This window comes from Condylura cristata, unplaced genomic scaffold, assembly GCF_000260355.1.
Source record: "Condylura cristata isolate star-nosed mole 26May11 unplaced genomic scaffold, ConCri1.0 scaffold00002, whole genome shotgun sequence".
Classification (NCBI taxonomy): domain Eukaryota; kingdom Metazoa; phylum Chordata; class Mammalia; order Eulipotyphla; family Talpidae; genus Condylura; species Condylura cristata.
In genome coordinates, this window is record NW_004567103.1 from 82,373,532 (window position 1) to 82,386,888 (window position 13,357).

The 13,357-nt window shown below is 39.7% G+C and overlaps 1 protein-coding gene across 1 annotated transcript; it reads left to right on the forward strand.

Moving 5' to 3' along the window:
- The first annotated feature begins 3,349 nt into the window (after positions 1–3,349).
- TSN (translin) lies at positions 3,350–12,768 on the forward strand. The gene is made up of 6 exons (XM_004674732.2): positions 3,350–3,541; positions 4,818–4,911; positions 6,473–6,569; positions 8,410–8,525; positions 9,371–9,450; positions 10,851–12,768. The coding sequence occupies exons 1-6, from the start codon at positions 3,476–3,478 to the stop codon at positions 11,082–11,084; spliced, it is 687 nt and encodes a 228-aa protein (XP_004674789.1). The 5' UTR covers positions 3,350–3,475; the 3' UTR covers positions 11,085–12,768.
- Positions 12,769–13,357: the final 589 nt, after the last annotated feature.

Consider the following 13,357-nt stretch of genomic DNA (forward strand, 5'->3'; position numbering starts at 1 on the left):
CGCGGACCGCCCGGAAGTGCAGAGGCTTCAGCTACTCGAAAGCGGAAGTTAAGTAAGGATCACAGTGCGTGGCGGGAGCGCGGCCAGGGCCAGAACGTTAGATGCTCGGGGGCGGGGCAAGAGGCGCGGCGCGGCGTGGGGGCGGGGCTTGGGCCGAGGAGGCGGAGGACCCGGGTAGGGTAGACCAGAGCTCCGGCGCCACCTGTTGGTAGGGCCCTCTGCTGCCTTGCTTTCCCATCAGCCTCTTGTCTAAAATAGCAGAGAGTAACTTGTTCACGTTACTGTAATTTCAGGAGGAAAATGTTAAAAATAATAAAGTGAGGTCCTGAAGTCTTGCTACCCATTCAATTCTTTTCCCCCCTCTTTTTATTTGTTGTTTAGAGTCCTTACTGAGTTTCCCTGTGCTGCTGCTCCTGGAGAACTAGAGTAAGGAGTAAGGAGGCCTGGATAAAGGACAGGTGTAATGGAATTTGCGCTATGAGAAAAGAAAAATGGGTCTCCCTGGTGGCAAGGGTTACAGTCTCAACGCTATCAAACTACCACCAGTAGTTTGATCCCCAGCCAGGGAGCTAATCCAAATAGCACAGCTGATGTCTCCTCCACTGCTCCCCTCAGTAATGTATTCCAGTGCCATCACCCGGTCTGTTCCCCACTGTCTCTGGTGAATCCTTCACTTCCCCCACCCAGTTCTTGTATACATAAATAACTAAATCCCTAAAGAAAGAGAGAAAACAGAAAAAGCCCTGTACAGTAGAGGCACAACCAAGAAGGGCTTCCTGGAGGTGGGGGCATTTGAACTGAGAAAGGACATGTGAAGGCTTAGAAGCCAATCAAGTAAATGGTAACTATAGTGCAAGCAGTGTCCTTAGGACATGAAAGATGGCAAAGGCTAAAATAAGGTTATTTGTCCTGAGCTAAGCAATAGAATAGGACCTGGGACTTAAAAGAGACCCTGCCATACAGATAGGTTTTTCTGATAGAAACAGTATTTCTGGAGATAATCCTAAATCTGTGGAGATAACACCACTAATTTTCATGCTTCTATGTATTTAAGGGAGTGCTGGAAAGTGTCTCTTGAGCCTGCAGGGTACAACTGACATTAACTTGAAATAATCCATATGCCAAAGTAACAAATTTTCAGAAGCTGTTCTGGATACCTTGGTGGTAGTGGGGAACCTATTCTTCACATCTCTCTACTCATGGCTTCCACTAACATAAAAATTGGTCAGGCACAGGTCTTCAAGAGCATCTACAATAATCCATTATCTCCACCCTTGTTAAAGTCACTACCATTTCTCCCTGGAAGTGCAGCAATAATAAACTGATGTATCCCCCACCGACTCTTGCCACTGCAACTTATTCTCCAAATAGAAAACTGAGTAGTTTCTCTCTAATGGTTTACATGTGCCTCTGCAATTGCCATGGGCATACAAAGTGAAGGCGGAACCTCATCCCTGAATAAGGAGCCACATGCCCCCTTTCACAAAGCTATTTCTTAGGACTGACAGGGCAAGGGATTTATCTATGCATTCCCAACTGTATCCTGCTGTTCCGTGGTCAAAGTTTGCTCCATGAAATACTAATCTCATAAACTTTCAGGTAACATACTCAAAAGAACAGAAAGCAGGAATTATTTTGATTTAGTATAGGAGGCATGCAGGACTTGAAAGAAAAGTTTGGGTTGGTATGAAGTCATTTAATAAAAAAAATTGTATTAAGAACATGTTTGCTGGGTACAATGTCTCTTTAAAAATGAGCATTTCTCAGCAACTTGGATGGAGCTGGAAAAGATCATGCTTAGTGAGATAAGCCAGAAAGAGAAAGAAAAATACCGGATGGTTTCACTCATAGCAGGAATATAATGGACCAGGCGAGAAAATAACAAAAATAATGAACAACCATAGACCAGAGACATTCTGTGGGGGTGGAGTGGGGAATGGGATCAAAAAGGGGGGGGGGGGGAAGGGAGGGAAATGCACGGGACTATGGTGGTGGCACAGGGGTGATTTGGTGATGGGAAACCCGTGGGGATTACAATTGAGATGAAAAAAAAAATGTAAAAAATGATGTAAAAATAAACTTATAAAAAAAAAAAAAATGAGCATTTCTCTGCACTGGACTATGGTGATGGCACATGGGTGATTTGGTGATGAGAAACCCAAGGGGATTGCAACTGAGATAGAAAAATGGACAAAAATGTGTAAAAATAAACTTATAAAATTTTAAAAAATGAGCATTTCCCCTATTTCATCCTTTTTTAATGAATTATGATTTTTTTCTTTTTGTATTTGGACCACAACATAGCAAATGTCATATACACAGGCCACAAACAGAAAACAGAAACAGCCACCAAAACCTCCCAAAACAAACAAAATCTTGTGTTTGATTAAGTTGCTAAAAACAGTTTTTCTAGTCAGTCACATCACTGGGTTTTAAGGGTTCATTTAGGTGAAGTATTTCAAGCACCCTGCAACTCTACCTTACACCTGGTAGAAAGCTGGTGATAACACCGTGATTAAGACAACTTTTGGTTCCTAGCTTTAACATCTACTAGCTGCAAATGAATTTAGGCAAGTTAATCTCTGACCACAGTCACTTCACTTGTAGGCTAACAATACATCAAATTCAGCGAAAATAATTCTTTCCCGTAAAGTTTTAGAGTTATGTCCAGCACAACCCAGACATTGTCACTGAGATGATGTACACAATCCTTTAATATCATTTGGGAGGCGCATCCTTTGCGCGCGCACACACAGGTATTTATAAAGGTGGATATAAGGAGCAAGCAATAGCTATAGCGCTTGCTTCAAGAAAGAGCTTAAGAAGCTGAATGGAGATTAAAAACTTCTCACAGTAGTACACCCTTAAAATTTAACTTAATTAAAAAAAGTAACAAAAAGGGTACAAAAATTTTTATTCCATTCACAATCTCATACTTTTACCGTTTATCTTTTGCAAATACAAACGGCTTGGCGCCCCCCCCCCATCTTTACACAAAGACTGGATTCTCTCCACAGCCTCCTACAAATGCATCCAGCTATTAAAGCGTAGTTGGTAAAGAAGCATTGCCCCACGCCTCACTCAGCCGCGCGTTGCCGTTGTATAAAACACATCATAATAGCCGCGCCAAGTCGCGCAAACTCCTAGCTCGCCCCGGCCTCTTCACCCACGTGCTCCTAGGGCCCCTGCACAGACTGTCTCGGGCGATGCCTGTCCAAAAAGCTCCACACAAGGCCCCGCCCCTCAGGCGCGCGCCTCAGCGTGGGAAGCTGCGGGCAGCACCTTAGGCAGTGCGGCGGACAGGCCGGTTTGCTGCGCGCCACGGACATCGGAGGACCCCAGCGACGGCCATAGCGAAGGACCCGGTGGACAAGGCGGCGGTGGCGGGCGTTGCGATCGACTACGCTGTCTGTCGCTGGAGCGCACTTCGCTGGCAGCCCTCATCGCTCGCTCGGATTGCTGTGAAGCCGGCGCCATGTCTGTGAGCGAGATCTTCGTGGAGCTGCAGGGCTTTCTGGCTGCCGAGCAGGACATCCGAGAGGCAAGCCTCTCCTCTCCCCGCCCCCTTGCCTTTTCCTTTCCTAGCTGGGCCACCTCCCCGGGCCCTTTTGGAGGTTCTGGCTCTAGCAATGGGGGCCTGCGGGGGTGAATTGTTTCCTGCTGGATTCAGTTTAGGGGCTTCCTCTCTCTGCTCCCGAGTTTGCTGCCGTGACTGAGTCCCTGTATTTGGGTTATGCTCCTTGGCAATACCTACTTGCCTTTGCTTGCCAGTCTTCAGTTTTTGTTGCTGTCGAAGTCTGGATTAGCACTTGGGACTCAACCCATGCGCCTTTCGTGTATTGTTGGTGTCTTAAAAGCACGTGCGACCTCTCATGGTATTTCATTCTAAAAAGGATTAAAATTTTCAGACTTGACGTCTGATCTCTTTGTCGCTTTCCAGCGTCTCTTTGTCGCTTTCCAGCGTCACTTTACGTTATTTTCTGTTGTATATGAAGTTCACTTTGCCTTCCATTCGCGTCTCCAGTTGCCCAGATAGTTTCCTGACTCGGGAATTTTGAGTATATTGTTTGGCTTTTCCTGAAATGCTGTTTTTTCTCTCTTTATACATCTCCCTGACCTAACAGTCTAAATGTTTTCTAGTAGGACATTAACATTTAAAAGAACTATGTACTGTCAGGATTTTGTAGAGGTCTGTCCTCCATTGACTCAAAATTGCAAGAAGGAAAGTACTGTCTGCTGGGTGGCCAGTATTTAAACAATGTTTAAGCACATAAATGTGCATTGTTAAAGGAATGAATGAAAAAATGCATTTAATTTTTAAATTTATACATTATATTCAGATACTTCATCTTGAGTTTTTATGCCGTTGGATTGAAGGGTGAATGAGTGGCCTTTATTCTTTAAAGGGTACTGGAAAGAGAAGTCTTAACGTTTTTTATTTAGTGCCTTCCTGAAGGTCTCTCACAGGAAGTAAGTAGGAAAGTCAGGATTCAGACCTGTATATATTTATCTCTGCATCCAAGAACTGGGTACAGGCCAGAGGTACAGGGGGTAAGAGGATTCAGCCTAGATTGAGTGGGGAACAGAACTGGTGATTGAACCAAATACAGTGCTGAGGTGAGCAACAGGGGAGACAGAGCAGACCTGGATATGTTGTGTATCAATTCAATCTCTGTAAAGACTGTTAGTGTTTTGAACCTAGGTGTCGTAGGTTAATTGTGCTATCAAGTATATTTGATTCAGAGCTATGATAATAACTAGGTTGAATGTGTCTATGATAATAACTAGGTTGAATGTGTCTGGTACTTTCATTTTAGGAAATTCGAAAAGTTGTTCAGAGTTTAGAACAAACAGCTCGAGAGATTTTAACTTTACTCCAAGGAGTCCATCAGGGTGCTGGATTTCAAGACAGTAAGTTCTTTGTTTTAATTTTGAAGTTTTTATCTGACTTAATGATTTCTCATTTTTATTTTATTTTATTTATTTTTTAAAGATTATTTATGCATATAGAACTGGGGTACAAGCTGGAGGTGCAGGTGGGTGAGGGAATTCACCAGAGACAGAGTGGAGAGCAGAACAGGCAGAGGGACTGAGTTACACTGCTGAGGGGAGCATCAGGCTGGTCAGGAGAGGTCTGCCACATCTGGCCAGGGATTGGATTCATGCTGAAGTAGCTGCTGATAGCGTCATAGGGTTGTGCTTTAACCCTTTGGGCCACCAGGGAGGGCCCAAATGTATCATTTTATTATGAAAAAATGTCTCATGCTTTATGGTGAGTAAAAATTGGAGATGCAGACCAGTTGATCATTGTATTGTTTTATAGTATTATGTAACTTTTGGTTGATTTTTCTACTTTCAGATAGTGTAATTTAAGTAGAATTATTTTCTATGGAATTTTACTGATGATAATGCAGTAGTTTAATAATTTGTGTAACTAGCAACTTTTATTAGGTTCTTTTTAAATCCATCTTTTCACTGAAGGAGTCTAATTTAGTTTGTATTTATAGATACAAAAGGCTACAAAAGGCTTTGTTAAAGTGTTGCCAGTCTTTCATTGAGTCAATCTGGCTCAGTTTGCACTTATACATACAAATGTCTAGGTTAAAGTGTTCTAAGTATGTTTATAGTCTGTCTCTTGAATGGAGATCAAATAGGATAAATTCAGACATTCGCCCTTCATTCAAGATGTGAGATAGAGGCAATACAATGAAAAAGAGTTGAAAGTTATTTTTGGGTAAAAACTGATCTAATAATTAAGAGATGTCAAATGCAAGTCATTTATTTTTTCAATATGGAGTTGTTGGCCTGATTGAGAATAATTGGTAAAGCCTCTTTCTCACCAAAGATGGAAGCTAGAAGCAGTCCATTTTTAGGCATTTTTTTTTTAAAAGATTTTCTTTATTTATTCATGCAGAACTGGGGTACAGGCCAGAGGTGCAGGAGCTGTGAGAGAATTTCTAGAGACAGAGAGGGGAGCAGAGCAGGCAGATTGACGAAGTGCACTGCTGAGGGGAGCAGTGTGTGGTCAGTAGAGGTCTGCTGTGCCTGTGGATCACCTCCAGCGCGGGGGAGATGGAAGTCGCTCTGAGGCGGCCATGGCCAGCTTTGCAGTGCTGCACTCCAGCGCACTGTGCCACCAGGGAGGTCCCCGATTTTAGACATTTTTTGAAGATAGAATCAGAATAATATTGGGTACCCAGCCCCCCTTATGTTTAGGTTATTTATGACAGCTTATGACATGTTTTCTAACATTTTTTCTTTTAAGCAAGCTAGTTTATTTTTCAGTGTTGGTTAATAGAAATATTAGAGACCATATTTTGAAAGCCATGTTGAAGAATTGTGTTCCCATATTTGCTCATGAGATTTTTATTTTAAGTTGATATATTTCAGGTATACTGCATACGTTATTAAGGAAGAATTGTATTTGAAAATTGTCTTTCATGATTACATTTGATTCTCTTTTTGTGCTCAGTTCCAAAGAGGTGTTTGAAAGCTCGAGAACATTTTGGTACAGTAAAAACACATCTAACATCTTTGAAGACCAAATTCCCTGCTGAACAGTATTACAGGTTTGTAAGAAAAGAAGCATTATTTTATAATGTTAACTTAAAAAGGAGAAAAATGATTTGTGTTGAATGATTTCTTAGCTAAAACTAGGTTAAAAAATTATGTAGAAGACAAAACAAAAAGGAAAAGAATCAAACTTTAAAAAATTTTTGTTTATTTATACATACAGAACTGGGGTACAGGCCAAAGGTGTGGGGGCGGAGAGTGAGAGGATTCACCAGAGACAGTGGGGAGCAGAACAGGTGGATCTACAAATTACACTGCTGAGCGGACAGGAGAGGTCTGCACATCACGTGGGTCACCTTGATGGCCAGGGATTGAACCTGTGCTGCAGTGGCTGTGGGTAGCTTTATAGTGCTGCACTTGTAACCAGTTGTGCCACCAGGGGAAGGCCCAGAATCAAAACTTTTAATGTAGGTAGGTAATTCGGTGGTGACATAATTGGTAATTTTTTTCTTACTGCTTTTCAAAATTTTCTTAAGTAACAAGTGTAATTTTTGCATTGAAAAAGTAACGAAGGAAATATCTGCTGTGTAAAGGTCAAAATGCAGAAAATCTTTTGAGTATGTCCCAGTTCCTTGTGACATTGTAAAATTAAAAAAGGATTGGTAAAAAAAAAAAAAAGCTGATGTCCTATCTCATTGAATCACCCTTAATGTTAATAAACATCATTTTTTAATATATAATAGGCAAGAAAAATTGCCAGTCTTAATTATGAGATGTAATTATAAAATGATTATTATCTTCACAAATGTTAAACTGGGAATAACTGTGCCTGAGTATTGAGGAATAAATAAAAATGTAGAATTTTTTGACTTTTACTTTCTGTTTTTAAAAAGTGTTCTTTTAAGATAAAGATGGAGCAGTAATGGATCAGATATGTATATGGGGAATTGGACAGTATAACTTTACAAGAAAAAATTTAAGGGTTAAAAGAAGAGAAATATCCATGTTTAAGAACATATGACAAAGACTGAAAGTGACCTGCAAAGACTAAAACGTTTCCTATTTGGCCCTTTTTGGAAAAGGTTTGCTGATCGCTAGTACAGTAGTAACTGAAGTGTAGAGAACTGATACCATATGCGGCAGGGTCTTCAGAGCCATGTAGCTTGCTGATCACGTCTTGGCTGCCTTCTGGCTGATTTAATCCTCAGATTTTGTTTCACCTGCATTGTGTTCAGACTTTTTTTAAATTTGTTGACATAATTTGAAAACAGGCATAGTATAAACAGAGGTTGTAAAACTTCTTTTTTTTTTTTTAGACTTCTAGCTCAGTTTAATTGCAGTGTTCTGAGGTTTTTAGTCCATGAGTTTGGTGACTGGCGGTTGTTGTTTACATGTATGAATAAAGTTTCTGGGTATCCTGCACTCAATTCTAAATGCAGGGATGTTATATTGAGGGTGATGTGCAGTGACAGTTCTCAGTCTAAGTTTTAATTTTAATTCAAAGTTTTAATTTAAGTTCTCATCTGTGTAAATTTTAATTCTCCTCAAAGTATTTTTCCTCAGAATTATTTCTCATTGGTTTTGTCAGCTAAATTCTGAAGCACGATTGCTCTTATCAATTGCTTTTATCTGTCTTAATAATCTTTGCTTCTAAGTTTTTGTAGTTATCAGAATTGCTAATACTTTTTAAAGTAAATGTTATGCATCTGAACTTGCAAAATGTATACTACATCTATCTAATGTATTTAGATATATTCTTATTTGTCTTGTAGTGGTTTCATGTAAGATTTTGTTTGAAAAAGGATTCCATTTCCAAAATGTTTGAACGTGACTGTAGTCAGCTTTTCTTTCTTAGAGCCACTAACCCCTCACCCTAGCGTTCTTCTTTCCCTGCAGATTTCATGAGCACTGGAGATTTGTGTTGCAGCGCTTGGTCTTCTTGGCAGCATTTGTTGTGTACTTGGAATCAGAAACACTAGTGACACGAGAAGCAGTTACAGAAATTCTTGGCAGTGAGTGTCTTCATTGCTGTTGATTAGCAGAATCGGGCATAGGAGCTTAACTTTTGGTGGGAGGACTAATGCTAGTATTTTCTGCTTATTAAAATAAAGTGGAACTAAAGGGAAAATCAGTTGAAAGTACAAAAATTAAAATGTGCTTTGCTTGCTCTTTGTGCTTGAGTTTCTTTTTTTTTTTTTTAAACTCAATTTGTACATTCATGAAAAAGTTTTTATGAGTAAATTGTGGTGTAAAATATGTTTTGGGAGTACAGCTTCACTTTGGGTATGCTTTATTCTTTTAAATTTTAAGTTAGTTATTACCCAGTGTTACCTCAGTGAGCATAATTAAGATAAACAAGATATTGAAATACAGTTTTAAGATGATAGAAAAGTTCACAGACACAGTAAACAAGTTTATACCCTACTTTTATTCAGCACTCAATAATGTATGACCTCGGCTTCATCTTGGTATGTGTTCCATACAATGTGAACCATTTGAAAGTCATTTTCAGATAGTATGGTTTTTCTCTTAAATGCTTCAGCATGCATATTCTAAAAACAAAGATAATCTCTGACAAAACTAGGTACCTTTCTTGATGGTATTGCTTTTTGAGAAAAGAATGGAAAGAAAAATTGAACTTTGTTAGGAGCCGGAAAAATTGAACTTTGTTAGGAGCCAAAAAAATTCACAGTGACTTGTTATTATGAAAGATATGGCAGTACATTAACACGGTTTTAAAAGATTTATCTTCTTTCAATTGTGAGGGAAATTTTACTTGTGTGTATAAAGCTTTATATTTTTAGGCTTAAATTGCATTCATACCATAACCTTATTTTTACACTGATGTATATTTCAGTTGAGCCAGATCGGGAGAAAGGATTTCATTTGGATGTTGAAGATTATCTCTCAGGAGTTCTAATTCTTGCTAGTGAATTGGTAAGAAGCTCAGTTATCTGCTCTTTGCTTTTTTTTCTGATCACTATCAGTTTTTCAGATGCATGTTAACATTCTAGGGTGCTGTTCTTTTCTAAGTCATTTCTAAGTCTCCACATAGTTAATGACTGAACTGTATGTGGGCATGTTTTGTTGGCTATCAGAATAATGACAGTGCAGATGATGTGTACGGAATGTAATTTTTTATTTATTTTTAAGACTTTATTTTATTTGTGCTTACGAGAGTAAGGGTGTAGGCCAGAGGTGTTGGGGGGTGAAGAGGATTTACCAGAAAGAGAGTGGGTAGCAGAACAGGCAGATCTACTGAAATATACACTGCTGAGGGGAGCAGTAGGTGAGACAGGAGAGGTCTATGCTGTGTGGATTAGTTCCCTGGCTGGGGATTGAACTCATGCTGTAGTGGCTGCTGATAGCTTATAGTGCTGAGATTTATGTACATTTTTTAAAAAAGATTTATTTATTCATTTATGAATACAAAGTTGGGATACAGTCAGAGGTACAGAGGCAGTGAGAGGATTCACCAGAGACAGTGGGAAGCAGAACAGGCAGGTCAATGAAGTACATTGCTGAGGGGAGCAGTGGGCCAGGAGAGGTCTGCCATGCCATGTGGATCACCTCTGGGGCTGGGGATCGAACCTGCACTGAAGCGGCTGCAGCCAGCCTGCAGTGCTGCGTTGCGTCCTTACCCATTGCGCCAACTCGGAGGGCCCTTAATGTACATTTTTTTTTAAAGATTTATTTATGTATACAGAACTGGGGTACAAGCCAGCGGTGCAGGGGCAGTGAGAGGATTCACCAGAGATAGAGTAGGTAGCAGAACAGGCCAATTGATGAAGTACACTGCTGATGGGAGCAGCGGGCAGGTCAGGAGAGGTCTGCTGTGCCATGTGGATCACCTCACTGGGCGGGGATCAAACTCATGCTGAAGTGGCTTTAGCTTCTTAGTGCTGTGCTTTAACCCGCTGCGCCACCAGGGAGGGCCTTAATGTACATTTTTAAAGATGGTAAAATCCCTTTCTTCAACATCATGTTCTGAGTAACTGCTAATTAATATAATTGTTGGAGAACAGTTTAACTACATAACTGTATAAGTTGTTCTTAACCTCTGTCCCATAATTTGTCACCTGTGAAATTGCCCTGTAGAAATAAATATAAAGTTGAAAAAAAGTTGTTATAAAGGTGTTTACTGTAGTATCACTGTTATTTTTGAAAAAATTGTAGATCACAGAAATTCCAAAATAGCGGGAGTGATTACTTCAGTTATTAAGTAAGTCAAGTAATACTAAGCAGTTGTCAAAGTGTAATTATGAAGGACTTTATGGAAAAGTCATAATTTGGAGGAAGACATGCTAAAGAGGAGCTCTGTTCTTTTTCCTGTGTAGTCTAGGCTGTCTGTCAACAGTGTGACTGCTGGAGACTACTCTCGGCCCCTTCACATCTCCACCTTCATCAATGAGCTGGATTCTGGTTTCCGCCTTCTCAACTTGAAAAACGACTCTCTGAGGAAGCGCTATGATGGCTTGAAGTATGACGTGAAGAAAGTAGAGGAGGTGGTCTATGATCTGTCCATCCGGGGCTTCAATAAGGAGACAGCAGCAGCTTGCGTAGAGAAATAGGCTTTCCCTGTACCTGGCGTTGCTGCCCCCAGGGGTTGCCAGTGAGTGTGAGCACAGTGCCTCTCACGGTAGTTAGGACGCCCATTGCTAAACACCGCGCGCTTTATTTTCTTAACCTGTTGTGTGGTGTAAGTATCAGAATTGAAACACTTGGGGAGGGCAAAAGAATAGTGTTTACAAGGACAGATTTTCTTTTGTTCAGTGAATTTGTTCTGTATTTTAATGTATTTCAGTTCTGTCAAAAGTGTAAATGTCAATCTCTCGGTAAAGTCTTTTTCATGCTTACCCTGATGCTGTTGATATGTTGAGTGGGAGTTTATTGTCTTGTTTGTGATTCTTCCAGAGCTATCCTTGATGTTTTGTATATCCGAATTAGCCACCATATCCAGGTATAACCTGATTACAGTATAAAAATACAAGGGATGGTTGCCAAGCAAAGGACTACTTATTTCTTATTTTCCTTCCTAATTTTGTCTTGTGAGTAAATCAGATGTTGAAATATTTTACAAGGAAGTTATAACCCTAGGATTCTCTCTCACTGCCACCAAAATATAAAAAATTAAACTGCAAAGTCACATTCGACATATTATTTTGGGGGAGATTTTGTAGTAGGGGGTTTAGTATTATCTTACTTGGCTCTATTTACAAGGTGGGAAGTGGGGCTTACTGTTTTAAAACACCTCTGTTATCTGATGTTGCCTTAACTTTCTGCAACTGCAGCAATTAAAAATTGTCTTCACGCACATCTTGATATTCTAAGCTATGAAAGCTTTTTCCTAGCAGCTGGCTAGACCGTTTGGTCTGGGAATATAAAGCAACCCAGTCGAGTTAATTAGCAATATCCTGACTAGTATGTTCTTCATGAAAAAATGCTGTGCTTTGTCTGGAGGAAAGATACAGTTTGGGGTTAAGAAAAATCAGCTGATTTGGTGGGTTTTTGTGTTTGTTTTTAAGAATATGCAATTTCTAAAACTGTTGATGGCTATCCTAACAGTTGAGTTTTAGATTTATAATTTTGGTTTAAGTCATGTTAATCTGTTGACACTCTTCCCTCTTTCCATTTTCAGGAAGTACTATTGAACTGAATTTATTAAAATGGTGACTTAGTCAAGTGCTCTGGAGATAGCGGAATAGAAGGTGCTAACATTTCCAATATAATCAGAATTATTTTGCAGTATCACCTTTTCACACCTTGTACTAGTTTGGGCTTCCTATTTGCATGGAGGGATATTTGACATTGCCACAAGAACTGTTATTAGGCTCAATTAAGGACAGACTTATCTTTTCGATCAAGAAGAAGGACATAGAATTGAGACATTGGATTTTAGAATAAATTTCTTGGCAGCTCTTTCTGCAGAAGAGTTTGTAGACAGAAAATATGTGTGAGGGTCTTCAAAGTAGCTAGGACAGTCATCTAAAGTGAGCAGTAGTAGTACTGCCTAGGTAAATGTGATTACTATGTGATTAGACTATGCAGTAAGTTTGGTGGTAGTTTTCTTTGCTTCTAAGTATTGATCTGCTGTAGAACATTAAAATTCTTGGCAGGAATTGTGAATTTCAGTTTCAACAATTGCATTTTAAGTGGAGCACGTTTGGGTCTCATAACTCCATGTGAGAATTTATAAGTGTCATACTTAACAATATTTTAATTTGTGTTGCTGGCTTGTAAAGCAATAAAATTTTTTAAAAAATTTTTGGTTTACTTGTAATTTAGTCTGCTGCCATGAGTATTGTTCTGTAAATGGAAAATAAATTGAGGCTGATGAAGACTGGGGTTATAGCACATACTGGTATGTGATAGTTAACAACAATCCAGAAATAGGAATCACTCAGAATTCCTTACTGTAAGTGCAGGTAACGTGTGTGATCTATCTTGACTGGGTAATTAAAGGTATTTTAACGGAATATGTTCAGTAACCCTTGACTCTGGTTTTATCACACCAGAATTACTTTTTCAGTTTTAGAAAATGATCTGAATTAGTAGATGCTTTCTTAAAGTTTTATATAGAATAAAAAGAGAACCCCATAAATACATGATAAGATTTGTCTCAAATTTGACTTATACAAGAAAGGCTTCGTAGGAGGCTTTTTAAAAAAAGATTTATTTATTTATGCATACAAGAATTGCAGTACAGGCCACAGGTGCAGGAGGTAGAGGATTCCCCAGAGACAGAGTGGGACGCAGGCAGATTGACTGAAATACACTGCTGAGGGGAGCAGCAAGTGAGACAGGAGAGGTCTGTTGCACATGTAGGCTAGCTCACTGGCTAGGA

Bases quoted from the DNA above. Each gene is read 5' to 3' on its own strand.
- TSN (XM_004674732.2), top strand. From the start codon at position 3,476: ATGTCTGTGAGCGAGATCTTCGTGGAGCTGCAGGGCTTTCTGGCTGCC. The intron at 8,526-9,370 runs GTGAGTGTCTTC...TGTATATTTCAG, and splicing joins AGTTACAGAAATTCTTGGCA to TTGAGCCAGATCGGGAGAAA. The intron at 9,451-10,850 runs GTAAGAAGCTCA...TTTCCTGTGTAG, and splicing joins TAATTCTTGCTAGTGAATTG to TCTAGGCTGTCTGTCAACAG.